Genomic DNA, 19,736 nt, shown 5'->3' on the forward strand with positions numbered 1-19,736 from the left:
ATTTTACTTTACCTTACCGGTCATGGTAAATTTACGCCCATCACTAATAAATACTAGAAATAGTAATTTCATCAATGTAACAGAATTGCTTATGTGGCGTTTTCATTGCAATTTAAATTTCCACTCATGGATAAAACCTTTCTAAACTGTAAACCAATTTAATAAGAAATTACTTCTTACCTTCACTGGTTGCGGAGGAGCCGGCGTTATAGTAACCGACGGGGACAAATCTTTCACTCCCAAGGGAAACCCGACAGGAGGCCGGGAAATGTTACCCGATCGTTGAGAAGACTGATGAACGGACAAATTGGTGGCCCGGCCGCTGGACAATGGAGTTGCGGTGATTTGCGGAGCGTGGATGCCACCTCGAATGGCCGATGTGTTTTGCTGTAAATTAATATTATTATTTTACTCATTCCAATACTCTCTCACTGAAAGTCAACTTCACAATCAAGTTAGCTTTCCAACTTTTGAGATAACCAGCAAAAACAAAAAAGTACAAAAAGATAAATTTGAAAGTTTTTGAGAATTGCCCGGTTTGTACCTCCAAATTAACAATTAAACTAAATTTGCATTAAAGTCAAATTAATTTTCTTAGTTAAAACTACACGTTTGTATATAAAATGTCATACTTAAAATTTACACTAAACTAAAATTAATTTTAACTTAAAAGTTGCCCAACTTTCAACTTAAGGTTAAATTCGGGCTAATTCGTCACTTTCCGTTGTGATAAAATGTAAAACTTTGTTTTTTTCTCTCATTCCCTGTTTATTTTCCATCGTTTCCGCTTTGCGTCGTTCGGGCAAGCAGTTAAAGGGCGGAAAAAAACGCATTCCGCATGTGTTAGGTACAAAATTTTTCCTACGAGTATCATTTTACATATAAACTTCAAAATTGAAGGTTTATTATTCATTTATTGTAAATTAATCTTGCAATACGGAAAAGTACCTTTACCGCACTAGTGTGAAAAAGAACTCCTTCCAGCACTCAAATGAGTGCGGAAAAGTGCACTTTACCCGAGTAGGAAATAGCCTAACCTAACCTAACAAGTGCGGAAAGTGGTACTCAAAAATTGCCAAAATTGCACTTTTTACAAAAATAACATTTTTTCAATTTTTGCGGTTTTTCAAAGTGCTTTTTTGGTACTTATTTTACTTAATTTAAGATCCTTTGGTATAAATATGCCCTTTGCTGTGCATCACAACCTTCCTGGAGCAAAATAAAAAATTGCCAAAATTGCACTTTTTACAAAAATGACATTTTTTCAATTTTTGAATGATTATAACTTTTTTATTTAAACTCCTATAGATTTCACTAAAACGCCATTAGAAAGAGGATAAAAAATACTACAAAAGGAGCCAAAACTGGCCTCTCTAGCTCTTCATGTTACCGAGATATTGAATTTCAAAAAGTAGTAAAAAAAGACCCCCAATACTCCCCCATTCTTTTGATTTTTTTGGAAAATGAAAAATTTTAAAGTGCTTTTTTGGTACTTATTTTACTTAATTTAAGATCCTTTGGTATAAATATGCCGTTTGCTGTGCATCACAACCTTCCTGGAGCAAAATAAAAAATTGCCAAAATTGCACTTTTTACAAAAATGACATTTTTTCAATTTTTGAATGATTATAACTTTTTTATTTAAACTCCTATAGATTTCACTAAAACGCCATTAGAAAGAGGATCAAAAATACTACAAAAGGAGCCAAAACTGGCCTCTCTAGCTCTTCATGTTACCGAGATATTGAATTTCAAAAAGTAGTAAAAAAAGACCCCTAATACCCCCCCATTCTTTAGATTTTTTTGAAAAATGAAAAATTTTAAAGTGCTTTTTTGGTACTTATTTTACTTTATTTAAGGTCCTTTGATATAAATATGCCCTTTGCTGTGCATTGGAACCCTCCTGGAGCAAAATAAAAAATTGCCAAACTTGCACTTTTTACAAAAATGACATTTTTTCAATTTTTGAATGATTATAACTTTTTTATTTAAACTCCTATAGATTTCACTAAAACGCCATTAGAAAGAGGATAAAAAATACTACAAAAGGAGCCAAAACTGGCCTCTCTAGCTCTTCATGTTACCGAGATATTGAATTTCAAAAAGTAGTAAAAAAAGACCCCTAATACTCCCTCATACTTTTGATTTTTTTGAAAAATGGAAAATTTTAAAGTGCTTTTTTGGTACTTATTTTACTTAATTTAAGGTCCTTTGGTATAAATATGCCCTTTGCTGTGCATTGGAACCCTCCTGGACCAAAATAAAAAATTGCCAAAATTGCACTTTTTACAAAAATGACATTTCTTCAATTTTTGAATGATTATAACTTTTTTATTTGAACTCCTATAGCTTTCACTAATAGGCCATTAGAAGGAGCATAAAAAATACTACAAAATGAGCCAAAACTGGCCTCTCTAGCTCTTCATGTTACCGAGATATTGAATTTCAAAAAGTAGTAAAAAAAGGCCCCTAATACTCCCCCATTCTTTTGATTCTTTTGAAAAATGAAAAATTTTAAAGTGCTTTTTTGGTACTTATTTTACTTTATTTAAGGTCCTTTGGTATAAATATGCCCTTTGCTGTGCATTGGAACCCTCCTGGAGCAAAATACAAAATTGCCAAAATTGCACTTTTTACAAAAATTACATTTTTTCAATTTTTGAATGATTATAACTTTTTTATTTAAACTCCTATAGATTTCACTAATAAGCCATTAGAAAGAGGATAAAAAATACTACAAAATGAGCCAAAACTGGCCTCTCTAGCTCTTCATGTCACCGAGATATTGAATTTCAAAAAGTAGTAAAAAAAGACCCCTAATACCCCCATTCTTTTGATTTTTTTGAAAAATTAAAAATTTTAAAGTGCTTTTTTGGTACTTATTTTACTTAATTTAAGGTCCTTTGGTATAAATATGCCCTTTGCTGTGCATCACAACCTTCCTGGAGCAAAATAAAAAATTGCCAAAATTGCACTTTTTACAAAAATGACATTTTTTCAATTTTTGAATAATTATAACTTTTTTATTTAAACTCCTATAGATTTCACTAAAACGCCATTAGAAAGAGGATAAAAAATACTACAAAAGGAGCCAAAACTGGCCTCTCTAGCTCTTCATGTTACCGAGATATTGAATTTCAAAAAGTAGTAAAAAAAGATCCCTAATACCCCCCCATTCTTTTGATTTTTTTGAAAAATGAAAAATTTTAAAGTGCTTTTTTGGTACTTATTTTACTTAATTTAAGGTCCTTTGGTATAAATATGCCCTTTGCTGTGCATCACAACCTTCCTGGAGCAAAATAAAAAATTGCCAAAATTGCACTTTTTACAAAAATGACATTTTTTCAATTTTTGAATGATTATAATTTTTTTATTTAAACTCCTATAGATTTCCCTAATAAGCCATTAGAAAGAGGATAAAAAATACTACAAAATGAGCCAAAACTGGCCTCTCTAGCTCTTCATGTTACCGAGATATTGAATTCCAAAAAGTAGTAAAAAAAGACCCCTAATACTCCCCCATTCTTTTGATTTTTTGAAAAATTAAAAAATTTTAAAGTGCTTTTTTGGTACTTATTTTACTTAATTTAAGATTCTTTTGGTATAAATATGCCCTTTGCTGTGCATCACAACCTTCCTGGAGCAAAATAAAAAATTGCCAAAATTGCACTTTTTACAAAAATGACATTTTTTCAATTTTTGAATGATTATAACTTTTTTATTTAAACTCCTATAGATTTCACTAAAACGCCATTAGAAAGAGGATAAAAAATACTACAAAAGGAGCCAAAACTGGCCTCTCTAGCTCTTCATGTTACCGAGATATTGAATTTCAAAAAGTAGTAAAAAAAGACCCCTAATATTCCCCCATTCTTTTGATTTTTTTGAAAAATGGAAAATTTTAAAGTGCTTTTTTGGTACTTATTTTACTTAATTTAAGGTCCTTTGGTATAAATATGCCCTTTGCTGTGCATTGGAACCCTCCTGGAGCAAAATAAAAAATTGCCAAACTTGCACTTTTTACAAAAATGACATTTTTTCAATTTTTGAATGATTATAACTTTTTTATTTAAACTCCTATAGATTTCACTAATAAGCCATTAGAAAGAGGATAAAAAATACTACAAAAGGAGCCAAAACTGGCCTCTCTAGCTCTTCATGTTACCGAGATATTGAATTTCAAAAAGTAGTAAAAAAAGACCCCTAATACCCCCCCATTCTTTTGATTTTTTTGAAAAATGAAAAATTTTAAAGTGCTTTTTTGGTACTTATTTCGCTAAATTTAAGGTCCTTTGGTATAAATATGCCCTTTGCTGTGCATTGAAACCCTCCTGGAGCAAAATAAAAAATTGCCAAAATTGCACTTTTTACAAAAATTACATTTTTTCAATTTTTGAATGATTATAACTTTTTTATTGGAAGTCATATAGATTTCACTAATAGGCCATTAGAAAGAGGATAAAAATCACTACAAAATGAGCCAAAACTGGCCTCTCTAGCACTTCATGTTACCGAGATATTGAATTTCAAAAAGGAGTAAAAAAAGACCCCTAATACTCCTGAAAAATGAAAATTTTAAAGTGCTTTTTTTGTACTTATTTTACCATATTTAAAAAATTGCGAAAAACGGGCAAAAAAAGTTAGCTTTGTCCCAAATTTGCGCCAAATATTTTATAAACTCTGGTAGCAAACAGATAAACAAGTTGCTTTTCGACACATTCATATTAGACCATCCTGTATACACTGCAACGTGTTAATATAAGAGCAACCTTCAACACAAAGTAAAACAATCGTAATGTTTGTATACTACTACCGGAATTAAATATTGACAAAAAAGTGACATTCAACAAGTAAATTAATCATTTAGGTAAGGTCAGATCCTTGGTTGACTTAACTCTGACCTTTCGACCTTCTCTTAACGGTAAATAAAGACAAAACTGATGTAATGGATTATTTTCAATACCGCACAACTGAGTGTTTGCCAGTTTTTAAACGCAAAATATTTAATATTAATAATGTGGTAGTATCGATTGCAGTGTATTATTTTAAATCATGCACCGATTATTATGAACCATAAATTTGAATATTTTCCTGCGTGGAATAAAAACGTCGAGATAACAACAAACAACCTCTGATAAAAACAGTTATCGAACGTTACGTAAGTACGAACACTTGAAAGCTTTCTTCAAATTTACATACTTACTCCTCTCAAAACAGATGGTACACTCGACGTAGAGTTTTTCGAATTTGGCGTAATAGGGTGTCTAGTATGAGCCACTTGGGGTATTTGGTTTTTTCCAGAACTCGGCGAAACCTGTAGAAATCAAATATCAGTGTTAACTACGAACCGACCCTAAATCACGATTGTTTATCGCCCTATTATGTAAAATTAATGATTTTTACCTCACCTTAACTATGGTTGGGGTAATACTTAAGCCACTAGGTAATCCTGCTGGTGGCAAAGCCGAAGCCGGAACACCGGGTGGTAATTGGACAGCTACGTTTTCCTTTAATTGTTGTGACTGTTTCAATTTTTTCAATAGAACCAGCTTCATTTCTTCAGCTCTTAATTCCTCTCTCAATCTTCTCAAACCTCTATCCCTGTAAGAAGAAAGTGTTTCCAATCAACCATTAATTCTTCTACCAACTTGCTAATTGTTGCGTAAAAATGGGTATGTACAAAGCTTATCTCGCAAAACCGGAAATTTGCTTGTCTCAAGTTAGGATATTTAGGTGTAATCGCCCGGTTCAAAGTCGATTAGAAAATTGATGGTTATAAACTTTGTTATTTAAAGAATTACAGGAGGAATTACATAAAATGTAATATTTTCCTTGATACCAACAAGTAAGCTTTTACTAGAATAGTTCTCGTTGGTGGCTAAAGCCGCAAATTTCATCAGAAACAAACAATGCTTTAAGTCTTTATGTAGTTTATACACATTAATAAAATAAGACAGACTGCAGCCGAGGATTCAGTTAAATTGGTTCCAATAGTTGTTTCTAAAAAGATAGCATTTGATTTTTCGTTTCGAGAGCCGCACAGCATCAATACTTAGCGGAAAAATTATGAGTAAAAATAATTCAAATCAATCAATCAAAAAAGTAGCTTTATTGTCGGAAAGTCATTGACAAAGCCCTGAAAACTCATACAAAAACAGCAAAAAAAGAACATACATAATTATTACACTACACATACAATATGAATCACACATAATTACACCTTACAATTATTAAAATAAAAACAAAAAGGCAGTTACCCTGTATAAGAGAGGAGAAAGAGGATCAAAAACACAAACAGTGCTGCTTGGTCAATTTATGGCAGAACAAGGCGCCTTAAGAACTGGAGTAGAATTCGTCCAGAGAATAGTACGCCTCGTCAAGCAAAAACCTCTCAGCCTCACGCCTAAATCCATGCGCAGATGGCTGGCCTCTCACGTGGAGAGGAAGGTTATTGAAAAGTCTCTTGCCACCGTAAATAAGCGACGACTTAATCTTCTCCGTGTGAGGAATGGGAAGCCTCAAAACGAATCTACTGCGAGTCACCGAGCCGGGGTACTCGGACAACTGACCCCCAAACTTGCCACGGACAAGACAAATCGGCTCTAAGATGAAAATGCAGCACAAGGTGAGGATACCATGTTCAATGAAGAGGGGTCTACATGATACCCTGTATCCAACACGACACAAGCACCTCAATGCAGGAGAAACACAGAATTGAAGCGGCTTCGAGAACAAACTCCCCAGAAAGCTATGCTGTAGAGGAGATGGCAGACTTGTTCATTCCAGGGGCGCACAATGGCTCACCCTCAACAAAAATCTCCTGCAATGAGCATCCAAAATGTAGGATCTTGGTAAGACAGTAAGTTGGAATTGCACCAATGTTTGATTATGGAGAGGTTCCCATCAATAGTGGCAATGAATCGGCGCTATTCCCGCTCCAAAAAATGGTCGCCTCATCAAAAACAAAACAAACAATAAAGAACTACCAACTTGTTAATTTTGAATTAAACTCATAATTTTAATTTTTGCGCTAACATAACACCGGAAGCATTAAATTGATAACTCATAGGAAAAAAACTTGTACATTTACATACACTAGTTTTAATTATTTGCATTAGTAAAACTATACCTTACAAAACAAAGAACAAAAATTTAAAACACCCTAAAACTTAGCAAAAGTATGAATGTTCTTCTATCATACAGGCATTCACCGTTTCGCATTTTAAATGATAATTTACAGGGTAGACTAAAAAAATAAAATTTGGAACCCAAGAGAAAGTAAGTTAAAAAATCAATGTTTTTCATGTGGCTGTCATATTTATCCGCATCATGTATAAAAATTCATTCAAATTTGTGGTTTTTGGTGGTCGTTTTCTTAAAAACAATGCCCACAGTATACTATATCATACAAATTAACAAGTGTTGATGAAATATTCAAACCGGCTACTACTTCTGATCGACTTCTGTATAAATTAATAACACAAAAAATATTTACAGATTTGATTAAATGGGAGAAAAGTTGCCTGATGTCTTAATAAAATGAGATTTAGAAAACATTTAATTTCTTCAGATAATTTGAAATAGGTAGTTTTCCTAACAAGTGTGCAAAGTAAGTCAAGTGCAGAAAAGACAAGAGTTAGGAACAATATTTTTCTAGGAGGAACCCCAGACTTAATTTATTTTGCAACATAAATATAAATTCCGCTTTGACACACGCTTGTTATATGCACAGTTTATTTGGTCATATTTTAACCTTGACGTTACTATAACAAGTTTTACGAAAGTTAAAAATTTTTCAAGTTAAACACAAATGCCATTTGACAGAGAAATTGAAGTATGAAAGTTATCCGGTCCTCCTATTCAGGGTTAATGACAAGTATCAATGACAATAATTTGAATAGTATAGTTCTACGTTTTTTGCTTTCTTTCTCAAAAATTAATCTCGAATTAATCATGTATTTCAAAGTTTGCATTCTAAAATAGTCTGTTTTGTTCCCATTATTGTTGTTGGTTTTATTTATTGTAGTTCTGTCTTCAGTTTCTTATTTTCTTGTTAGACCATTAATATTTCTCAGTTCCTTGTAAACATGCTACCAATTGTTATGCATTTTGTGAAGGAAATAGGATGGGACTGTGTTGGATGGAACTCATATAACCATAACACCACCATTCCATCATGAACAGCTTACACCTCAAAAACAACAACTAATAGATGCATTAACACTTTGACTAAAAACTCAAAAACAAAGAAAGGGGGTGCAAACGCAATCAATTGGTCCCCAACCCAACCTTATTGACACAATGTTGACACTGACGGGCATAAAGGTTAAAAAACAAAACATTTGAGTTTTAGAAGAGGACGGAAAAGAAAGATTGGTAAATACAAAATTTCATAGCTGCAAGAGAGATAAAATCATAGCAAGACATCATTTGGTCTTTCTATTTTACACAACCCGAATAGCTACGTTGAGTGCCGATCGTCACCAATTGAAACGTAGAGAGTACCATATATTACAATAGAGAAGGGTTTTCTATGACAGCAAAGAAATTTCCTTGCTATTCGTTAGAGAGTTCGCCTTCAGGAATAAATTCCATGAGAAATGTCAAAAAAACTGTGACAGCTATCACTGCCACAATATCCATTTTCATCCAGCTAATAATGAGGCTAACAATTTAAAATTAAATTTAATCTAATTTGTGTACCTTTGTTTCAGTTCTTCCGGACTTAATTCCTTGATGGGCGGCGGTAGAGGAGGCATTTCTCCATCGCTGGAATCGGTATCAGCAAAATCCAAACCGGTACCGTTCACTCGTCTATCGAGGGTGCCGTTGATTAAGGCGTCTGGTGATTCTACGTAACTGCGCGGTTCGGTTCGAGGCCTCAAAACTCGCCTCGAATTTACCATGGTTGGGGGTGGTAGTAACATGGGCGGTGGCAATTGTGGAGATAAACGATTCACGTTCGGTCTATACAAAAAATTTGATAAAATAAAACTTATTGATTATTAATAAAGAAGTCTTAATGTGGTAGAATAACCTGGGTTAGGCAATGAATAAAAAAATATAGCAGAAAGGAGCAATAGCAATAGAATCAAAGAAGGCGGCCATAAACTGTCAGAAATTCAGTGACACAATGCTATAATCAATCTGCCTTGCCCACTATTCACAAATCCACTCAATTAATAATAATTCAACTAATTTAAGTTTGCAAAAATTAATCTTTAAGGGATGAAAAGCAAAACAAATCTTTGGGCAGTAGGTGAATGTGGGGGACAATGATGGCGACTTCCGTCTTGGTCTCTTAATGCACAAACAAGGTATTTGCTACCTCCTGATTCTTTTTGCTCGAAGGCTCTGACAGTGCTAATTGCGAATGTGAACCAACTTTCAAGTCAGACAATTTTAGTGACAATGATGATGAGAGCAAGCATAAGGATCTTCACATGAGAAACGAAATAAAGATGTCAAACTAGATAGTTATTAGGCCATATTTTATGATGATAGATTTTACATAGGTCCCCAACAAAAATTTTAAAAGGAGTTACTGAGTTTAATTTTTAAAAGACAGGTTAGGGTTAGATCAATATTATGGGCCTATCAGTTTACAGGGAAACTTTCACCATAAAGCCATGGGAATTGTTGGTTATTAAGAATAAATATAAACATTTTTTTAAACAAACTAAACTAACTGAAGATTGAAAAGTGTAGAAATTGAGTGTGTAGTCATTGAAATTACCAAACTTTATTTACATTTTCTGTTGGTGATAAAAACTAAAGTTTTTTCAAAGATTTTAAATTGGTTTTATAGACACAGCTAACCGATTTTTTTATAATGTGCTACCTCTTCAGTGGTTGTCAACATGGCTACATTGCCCGAAGATCAGTACAAACAGCAATTTTTCAGTTTACAAGTCATATCCTTGAACACATAGAAAACTATAAACTAGGAATAGGTATATTTTTAGAATTGTCTAAGGCATATGATTGTGTAGATAAAGAAATATTGTTAAAAAAATTAAAACTCTATGGAGTTAGAAGTAAGGCACTGTAAGTTTGTTTGATTCTTACTTATCTCATAGGAAACAGCAGGTTAAACTATTTAAGGCAGGCAAGCCATACACATCAATTATAAAAGAAAATCAAAAGGGAATAGCCTAGGGCAGTATTCTGGGGGTCACTACTCTTTGTAATTTACATGAATGATTTAAATTCTAGCAAAAGAAAATGAAAAAATTGTCAACTTTGCAGATGACACAAATTTACTTATAGATCAGGAGGAAATCAGCACTTTAATTCAGTCTGGAAGAGATCTGTTTATTAGGACTTCTGAGTGGTTTAAAAAAATTAATTAGCTTTAAACATGGAAAAAACAAATGTAATTATTTTTTCAACAAAACAAGGTACATTTAACAAACCTAATGAAATACACCTTCTCACTGACAGGAGCCAATTACTAACCAAGAACACAACATGTTTGGGAGTGCAGATTGATGAATTTCTAGATTGGTCTGATCACATAAATGTTCTGCTAAGTACATTAAACTCAATTTGCTATAGAAATCGGAATTGTCTCCAGGTATTTGAACCTGGCAGCCCTTAGAATATTGTACTTGCTTGCTAACTTTGAATCAATTATGAAGTACCTATGCAATTATGTTTTGGGGTAGAAATACCTACTTCAATACAGAATGTATTTGTAATTCAAAAAATGGCAATTAGATGAATGACAGTTTATGCAATTTATATAAAGCTCATGCACCTAATTGTTCTTTTCCTGAATAAAAAATGGTTTGAGTCACTTCTTGTATAAATAACTAGTATTAAATTCCCTCTCTTATATTAAAAAAAAAAACAAAAATTATACTCTATTAATTTGCTCTGCCCCCTGTAGTTTTGACGTTTGTTTGTTTACATCAGTAAATAAGCAAATGTCACTTAGAGTGATTTAAAAAATTAGTTATCAGGGGTTATAAGCCCTGGCCCAATAGAATTTCTTCCAATTTTATTAATAGTTTTATAATACTATGCCCCTGCCATAAACACAACACCTGAATAAAAAAAGCACTTAAATATCACTACTTACCCTATGCTCAAGTCCACCACTGCCTCATCAACTTCCATAATTCAAAACTTTATCTTGATTAATGCAAACAACAATGATTGATTATACTGCAATGCTGATTAATCCTCCATATTCAAGTGCTTTTAAAGGTAGATTATGTAGATCAGACATTTATATAAAACCTGCAGCTACAGTTGCTATCAATCCACAAGGTCACAAGTAATTTGGCACCATACAAAAAACTGGGAAAATTTATAATTAATGAAGCTAATTTATGGCTTCAAAGGCACAGCACTCGATAACGGTTAACTGTTTGTAAAGTTCACTATTCTTGACTATTCAGTATTTGATGTGAATGGCGGATCATATGCATATTATCAAACCACATGCAATTTGTTGATTGAAATGCCAGGGATCGAATTTAGTCATCAAACAGTTTACGGCGATTTAAAGTCGATGAAAAACCGATCAAAACGACACCCAACACCATACATTTCCGTTTTTCACTGAATGAACGCCAAACGCACCTTTGGCCAATTAATGAACCCAAATTGTAATCTAAAACCTGGCGTTGACAAATCGATTATCTCCCCGTACACACACATACACTATACATTTTATGGATAATAAAATCGGCTTTACTAATTTTTATTTCAGGTAGATCGAGTAACGAGTTTCGGTAGTACTCCACTCGAATTTCAATCGCCAATCAAATTTAGGGCACACGCGAATAGTAATTACGGTTACAAACAGCGATAGTTTATGGAAAAATATCCGCCGGAATTAAAATTCAATCCTCCTTTTGATGTTAAAAAAACAAACCGACTGGCGACTGGTGATTAAATTCAACATGGCCACAAAGATGACATGTGTCATATGTTCACGTTGCGTCAACTGTCAACTATCATATGTTTTGTCACTAATGTCAAAATGGTTCAATAAATAGGGCGTTCCGTGCATGTTTTCGTTTGAACGGGGCTTTGTCAGTTTTGCCTGCCTTTTAACAGTTTTAACCATCATCACATATGAAATATTTGTTAAAATTTAAAAAGAAGATAACATACTTATGAAGAAAGGTGAACATTGTCGTTTAATTGACGCTCTTGCAAAACAGTCATTTTCTCACTTCAAGTGGGCTTTTTTAGTTGGAAAATAGTTTAAAATTCGGTACAAATTAAAAATATAAAAATCTAATATTGATTTCGTTGGTGAATCGTAGTCAAAACTCGAGTGTGACAATATTTGGCAAACTGAAAAAAACATTACAAGCTTTTTGTGAGCAAGCTCAAAATTAAAAACCAAACATATCGCGCAGTGTACTCTTCTTGTTGCACTAATTCCGAACGTACTCCAAATGATGCCAACTTCAACGCAATTCATTTGCTTGAAGTCCGCCAAAATCACTTATTTCCGTTTCCCCGCCAGTTATTTCTTCAGGACTATTTTTTTTTGTATGGCTACTAGTTTAAAATACCGTACAGTACCGTGTATTCTGAGACAAATCGTATTTGAATGTAAAACGGTTTAGAACTCCAGACAGTCATTTTAAAAACTCAAATTTAAATTTAGGAACATTTTTTAGACAGGCGCGCTGTCATTACGTTGGCAGTATTGCAAGATGGCGTCTGATAAACCCGGGCTCATTGAACGAGGTAAATTAAAATTACGCTTTTCTCCTTTATTGTCAGCGTTTTTTCCTACGATTATTGTTCGAGTAAGGAAAAGCGGTTTTGTATTTCATTTCTGAATTGCCTCAGCACTTTCGACTGATTAATTTTTATCTAATTTTGCTAGTTTCGTATGGCTGCTGTCGTGCACCTGTCAAACTAAATGATTTCTTTGTTGTTGTTGTCGTAGATGGTGCGGATCAAAACCTGGAATCGTTTGGAAACAGTCTGATTGCCATGGAAAATATGGATAGGTCTTCGCCAGAAATGTGGCCAGAGAAAGGTAAACATTTGGGGGTGATTTGTTGATTATTTGTGACTAAAGTTGAGCTGGAATTTTACCTTGTTTTCATGTTGCAGTGTCTGGAGTAACCGATTTTATAAACAGTTACAACAACACCCACATTCCGCCCAAGAAGCCATATTCCAAGGAGTTTACTGAAGAAGATCAAAATTATATGCATCGTAAGTCCAGTTTCTTAACTTGCACATACTCTCTAATTAATAACAAATATCTAATTTTAATTTTCTCATTCTGCTCATTTATCTCTTTGCTGAATAATGGTTTCATGCTTAGGAGGTTTAACAAGAGTTTTGTTGTGATTTGGATACAGTACAATGTACATTATCAACTAATACAAAAGAAATAGCATCATGGTAAACTATGAACTATGTAGTACATTTTCAGCAATTTCTTCCTAAATACAGATTTCAGGGAAAAAGCAAAATTTATATTATGAGGGACTTTGCCAGTATTACCAGCATTTTGAGGTAATACAAGGCATTACAGGGTGTTAGGAGGCATTTCATAGAATTTTGAGGCATTGACTGTATATTTCAAAATGTTTTGTGATATTTTCATTGGAGTTTTGAGCTAAATAAAGAAAATTTTGCGATATTTTAAGGAATACATTATAGTAGACCAAGCAGTAGACAATATAGTGTATCAATATAACAAAATTGACCGCACATGTAATTATTATGGTAAAATCTTGGTTATATGATATTAAGGTTGAAACAACATTCATTACAAATTATTATAATAGTTTACCAATTTTTCAACAATGTAAACTACATTTTTAAGGTCACGTGACTGTTTTTGACAGGTGTCAACTGAACTTTACAGTGTTGCAAACTTTAAAATTGCATAATCAAAGTCACATGATGTGCTTCTTCAATTTCAGGTTTTACAACTATCAGACAAATTTATTTTACCAAGTTTTTAAAGTTTAAACCACATTTTAACGGTCACGTGACTGTTTTTGACAATGTCAACTGGTCTTTACAGTGTTGCAAGCTCAAAAATTGCATAATCAAAGTCACGTGACGTGTATTTTGCAATTTAAGTTTTAACAACTGTCTAAATTTTATTTATCAATTTTCCAAAGTTTAAAGTGCGTTTTGAAGGTCACGTGACTGTTTTTGACAATGTCAACTGGTCTTTACAGTGTTGCAAGCTCAAAAATTGAATTATCCAAGTCACGTGACGTGTATTTTGCAATTTAAGTTTTAACAACTGTCTAAATTTTATTTATCAATTTTCCAAAGTTTAAAGTGCGTTTTGAAGGTCACGTGACTGTTTTTGACAATGTCAACTAGACTTTACAGTGTTGCAAGCTCAAAAATTGAATTATCAAAGTCACGTGACGTAGTTCTTACAATTTTGCCACTGTCTAAATTTTAAATACTTTATATTTAATTTTTCAACTGTTTCTTTTAAATGATAGGTTAGCGAGGGGTGTGACACTCTCTTAAATTTGGGCCCATATTATATAATACGAGGATTATCATAGATTATTCAATATTATGCGATATTATTGATAATATTGGTATTATACCCGTATTATTGTATTATTCCAAATAATACTGATATTATACGTATTATTGCTTGATTAGCGTATTATTAAGGATTATTCTTTACTATTTGGATTATTACATATTATATTAATGATGCAATATTATTGCAAAAGCGCAAAAGTTTAAGCGCAAACGAGTAAGTTGAAAATTGTTTAGATTATAATTTAGAATACAAAAATGGTATCAGTAAATAAAGCTGTCATAACAAAATCCGAGTTTACTACTGGTTTCACGTAGATGTGCGAACCAATCACTTCAATATTTTGAATGTGTTTTGATCGAAGTTTTTATGGTCATATTTTTTTATTTCATTTTTGTTTCGAACATGTATCAGTTTCAATTTCCTCAATACTACCCATGTTGTTTCTTATTTAATCACCCGCTAGTAATTTAATATGTAATTGCATAAATTATTAATTTAAAGGCGATAAATACATTTTGGCAAAATACTTAGGGAATAAATAAATAAAATTAAAAAAATTGTCAGTTTATTATTGTCACAAGCCGAGCAAAAAGCTCCTTATAATAACCAAGCAAAAAAAACATACCTGCATAATTATTTCTACACTTTTCAATCTTCAGTTGGTTTAGTTGGTTTAAAATGTTTATATTTATTCTTAATAACCAACAATTCTCACCTCTTTATGATTTTTCATATTATGCCGTATTATTCGTATTATTCAGATTATTTACTATATTATTGGATTATGTGGTATTATCAAGATTATGCTGCATTATTTATATTATGGGGTATTATTCGTATTATTCAGATTATTATTAGTATTATTGCATTATGTACTATATTATTGGATTATCAAGATTAGTAAGATTATTGCATATTATTAATATTATTTGGTGAGTGACCCAAATATTATTGAAGTGTCACACCCCTCGTAGGTTAGGTTAGGTTAGGTTATGTCAACTGGTCTTTACAGTGTTGCAAGCTCAAAAATTGCATAATCAAAGTCACGTGACGTGTATTTTGCAATTTAAGTTTTTACAACTGTCTAAATTTTATTTATCAATTTTCCAAAGTTTAACGTGCGTTTTGAAGGTCACGTGACTGTTTTTGACAATGTCAACTGGTCTTTACAGTGTTGCAAGCTCAAAAATTGCATAATCAAAGTCACGTGACGTGTATTTTGCAATTTAAGTTTTTACAACTGTCTAAATTTTATTTATCAATTTTCCAAAGTTTAAACTGCGTTTTGAAGGTCACGTGACTGTTTTTGACAAAGTCAACTAGACTTTACAGTGTTGCAAGCTCAAAAATTGAATTATCAAAGTCACGTGACGTGTATTTTGCAATTTAAGTTTTTACAACTGTCTAAATTTTATTTATCAATTTTCTAAAGTTTAAAGTGCGTTTTGAAGGTCACATGACTGTTTTTGACAATGTCAACTAGTCTTTACAGTGTTGCAAGCTCAAAAATTGAATTATCCAAGTCACGTGACGTAGTTCTTACAATTTTGCCACTGTCTAAATTTAAAATACTTTATATTTAATTTTTCAACTGTTTCTTTTAAATGATAGGTTAGGTTATGTCAACTGGTCTTTACAGTGTTGCAAGCTCAAAAATTGCGTAATCAAAGTCACGTGACGTGTATTTTGCAACTTAAGTTTTAACAACTGTCTAAATTTTATTTATCAATTTTCCAAAGTTTAACGTGCGTTTTGAAGGTCACGTGACTGTTTTTGACAATGTCAACTAGTCTTTACAGTGTTGCAAGCTCAAAAATTGAATTATCCAAGTCACGTGACGTAGTTCTTACAATTTTGCCACTGTCTAAATTTAAAATACTTTATGTTTAATTTTTCAACTGTTTCTTTTAAATGATAGGTTAGGTTATGTCAACTGGCTTTTACAGTGTTGCAAACTCAAAAATTGCATAATCAAAGTCACGTGACGTGTATTTTGCAATTTAAGTTTTTACAACTGTCTAAATTTTATTTATCAATTTTCCAAAGTTTAAAGTGCGCTTTGAAGGTTACGTGACTGTTTTTGACAATGTCAACTAGACTTTACAGTGTTGCAAGCTCAAAAATTGAATTATCCAAGTCACGTGACGTAGTTCTTACAATTTTGCCACTGTCTAAATTTAAAATACTTTATATTTAATTTTTCAACTGTTTCTTTTAAATGATAGGTTAGGTTATGTCAACTGGCTTTTACAGTGTTGCAAGCTCAAAAATTGCATAATCAAAGTCACGTGACGTGTATTTTGCAATTTAAGTTTTTACAACTGTCTAAATTTTATTTATCAATTTTCCAAAGTTTAACGTGCGTTTTGAAGGTCACGTGACTGTTTTTGACAATGTCAACTAGTCTTTACAGTGTTGCAAGCTCAAAAATTGAATTATCCAAGTCACGTGACGTGTATTTTGCAACTTAAGTTTTAACAACTGTCTAAATTTTATTTATCAGTTTTCCAAAGTTTAAAGTGCGTTTTAAAGGTCACGTGACTGTTTTTGACAATGTCAACTAGACTTTACAGTGTTGCAAGCTCAAAAATTTAATTATCCAAGTCACGTGACGTGTATTTTGCAGTTTAAGTTTTAACAACTGTCTAAATTTTATTTATCAATTTTCTAAAGTTAAAAGTGCGTTTTGAAGGTCACATGACTGTTTTTGACAATGTCAACTAGTCTTTACAGTGTTGCAAGCTCAAAAATTGAATTATCCATGTCACGTGACGTGTATTTTGCAATTTAAGTTTTTACAACTGTCTAAATTTTATTTATCAGTTTTCCAAAGTTTAAACTGCGTTTTGAAGGTCACGTGACTGTTTTTGACAATGTCAACTAGTCTTTACAGTGTTGCAAGCTCAAAAATTGAATTATCCATGTCACGTGACGTGTATTTTGCAATTTAAGTTTTTACAACTGTCTAAATTTTATTTATCAGTTTTCCAAAGTTTAAACTGCGTTTTGTAGGTCACGTGACTGTTTTTGACAATGTCAACTAGTCTTTACAGTGTTGCAAGCTCAAAAATTGAATTATCCAAGTCACGTGACGTGTATTTTGCAATTTAAGTTTTTACAACTGTCTAAATTTTATTTATCAGTTTTCCAAAGTTTAAAGTGCGTTTTAAAGGTCACGTGACTGTTTTTGACAATGTCAACTAGACTTTACAGTGTTGCAAGCTCAAAAATTTAATTATCCAAGTCACGTGACGTGTATTTTGCTACTTAAGTTTTAACAACTGTCTAAATTTTATTTATCAATTTTCTAAAGTTTAAACTGCGTTTTGAAGGTCACGTGACTGTTTTTGACAATGTCAACTAGTCTTTACAGTGTTGCAAGCTCAAAAATTGAATTATCCATGTCACGTGACGTGTATTTTGCAATTTAAGTTTTTACAACTGTCTAAATTTTATTTATCAATTTTCGAAAGTTTAAACTGCGTTTTGAAGGTCACGTGACTGTTTTTGTGTGTGTGTGTTGTAGTTACGATGGCCACTCGTCAGTGAGACGTTCAGCCAGATTAAAATAACGCGATTACGCGATACACGATTACATAAGTTCCGCGGAAGAGGCACTTGCGTGCGTCTGAGAAACTCTCATCTCTCCCGCTTGCGTAAATAAGACTAAAAATCGCCTTAAGGGCACGATCCGAGTGAAAGATATAGTCATTCCTCGTGGAAACTATAACCGTCACTGTCACATCCACGTGGTCTTGACCTAGGTTTTCACCCTTTCCGCCTCTTGGAAGTGCACCGCACAAGACAATTCCCCGTAGACCTTTAGGAATCGACGTTTCCCCTTAGAGGCCCCACATTTCCACTCGATCGGCTGCGGAATTCGGTCGTCAACTTCAAATTTCTCTGAACACCGTTTCAAGAAACGTGGTTTCTTAGCGACAAAAAAATGGCGCCCACGAAACAGACGTGCGATACGTTTCAAGTTGAAAATCGAACTCGACTGTTTTTGACAATGTCAACTAGACTTTACAGTGTTGCAAGCTCAAAAATTGAATTATCAAAGTCACGTGACGTAGTTCTTACAATTTTGCCACTGTCTAAATTTAAAATACTTTATATTTAATTTTTCAACTGTTTCTTTTAAATGATAGGTGTTTTTATTTGACACGTGCTAACTAGGTTACTATGACAGTTGGAAGATTCGTTTAAACGTCAAAATATAACCCGTAATTTCAGACAATCGTACAAAAAATATTTTTGTTTGTTCACCTGACCTTAGAAAATCAATTTAAAATGAATTTTAAGCCTTTGGGTCTTCAAAATTTGGAAAAGCAATCAGGTAACCTGCGGAAGTAATTTTTTTTTTAATCATTATTCCTTATGACATTTTGACCCTTGTCATGTACAAATTGTAAAAACAGACATGCTACTTAATTAATGTGACCTAAAAAGTGCCACGTGACCAAAACCAAATCAAAGGTGTATTTCATCAAGGTTTATCATTGTCCCAATACCAGTGCCCACAAATGTCTAGGTAAACATTTGAAGGCATTCTGAGGCAGTTTAAATAATAAAAATATAATATAATATAATATAATATAATCATTATATTAAAAAATAGTAAAATACTAATTTTACTGTTAATTTAAGAAATAATTTCCCAACAACCTAAAATTTCTGTCACTCTGCTGACAGTTATTTTTACGGAGTCGTTAGGGGCTCAGAAACTATCACCTAAAATAGGTAACACCTAAAGTTAGTTAGGGATCAAAATTCAGATGGTGCAACAGAAGCCCCTACCTAACTTTATTCGTCACGTCCTTAACTTCCATGTTAATTAATAAAAACTTTATAAAGCTTGCCACATTTTAGTTAACAATTTGAAGCATTTGAAAGATATCAAACTAAACAAATTCGCCATGTTTTTGATTGTTCAACAACTAATTTTATATAATACTGTTATTTTCAGAGCTAGCGGCTTTACCTATAGCTGGTTTCATCGGCAAGGTTAAGGAGTTGCACGACATCGCCTATCAGCTGGGAGTGGAGGAGTCAAAAGAAGTTACCCGAGGCAAATACCTGAACATCTTTAATAATAACAATAAAAAAAACAACACAAAAGAGAAATAACATCCTAAAAGTTAACACTTCATTCTTCTGTGATATTATTTTAGTAGTTTTAGGTACCTTTGCTTTGTTCTGGTAATATATTCTTTTTTTTTACTTA

At 32.7% G+C, this 19,736-nt stretch overlaps 2 protein-coding genes across 3 annotated transcripts in view; one reads left to right on the forward strand and one right to left on the reverse strand.

Moving 5' to 3' along the window:
- Positions 1-11,915, reverse strand: part of simj (transcriptional repressor p66-beta simjang) — a 35,285-nt gene extending 23,370 nt beyond the window's left edge. Inside the window, exons 1-5 of the mRNA XM_081973829.1 lie at positions 11,084-11,915; positions 8,704-8,967; positions 5,409-5,601; positions 5,204-5,314; positions 181-387 (exon numbers count right to left, since the gene is read on the reverse strand). Of these exons, the coding sequence (XP_081829955.1) occupies positions 181-387; positions 5,204-5,314; positions 5,409-5,601; positions 8,704-8,967; positions 11,084-11,121 (813 nt within the window). The 5' untranslated portion in view covers positions 11,122-11,915. The remainder of the gene's footprint in view (positions 1-180; positions 388-5,203; positions 5,315-5,408; positions 5,602-8,703; positions 8,968-11,083) is intronic.
- Positions 11,916-12,665: 750 nt separating this feature from the next.
- Positions 12,666-19,736, forward strand: LOC145725204 (protein lin-52 homolog). 2 transcript variants are annotated; one of them, XM_081973854.1, is made up of 4 exons: positions 12,666-12,714; positions 12,857-13,012; positions 13,090-13,194; positions 19,479-19,736. In XM_081973854.1, the coding sequence occupies exons 1-4, from the start codon at positions 12,681-12,683 to the stop codon at positions 19,637-19,639; spliced, it is 456 nt and encodes a 151-aa protein (XP_081829980.1). In that variant the 5' UTR covers positions 12,666-12,680; the 3' UTR covers positions 19,640-19,736. The 2 variants fall into 2 exon arrangements, with proteins under 2 accessions (XP_081829980.1, XP_081829982.1); XM_081973856.1 differs by having other exon boundaries at positions 12,672-12,714; positions 12,920-13,012.

The sequence above is a fragment of the Ips typographus genome, linkage group LG2 (assembly GCF_016097725.1).
Source record: "Ips typographus isolate SLU linkage group LG2, UJ_Ityp_2.0, whole genome shotgun sequence".
NCBI lineage: Eukaryota > Metazoa > Arthropoda > Insecta > Coleoptera > Curculionidae > Ips > Ips typographus.

Bases quoted from the DNA above. Each gene is read 5' to 3' on its own strand.
- LOC145725204 (XM_081973854.1), top strand. From the start codon at position 12,681: ATGGCGTCTGATAAACCCGGGCTCATTGAACGAG. The intron at 13,013-13,089 runs GTAAACATTTGG...TTCATGTTGCAG, and splicing joins AGAAATGTGGCCAGAGAAAG to TGTCTGGAGTAACCGATTTT. The intron at 13,195-19,478 runs GTAAGTCCAGTT...TGTTATTTTCAG, and splicing joins AGATCAAAATTATATGCATC to AGCTAGCGGCTTTACCTATA.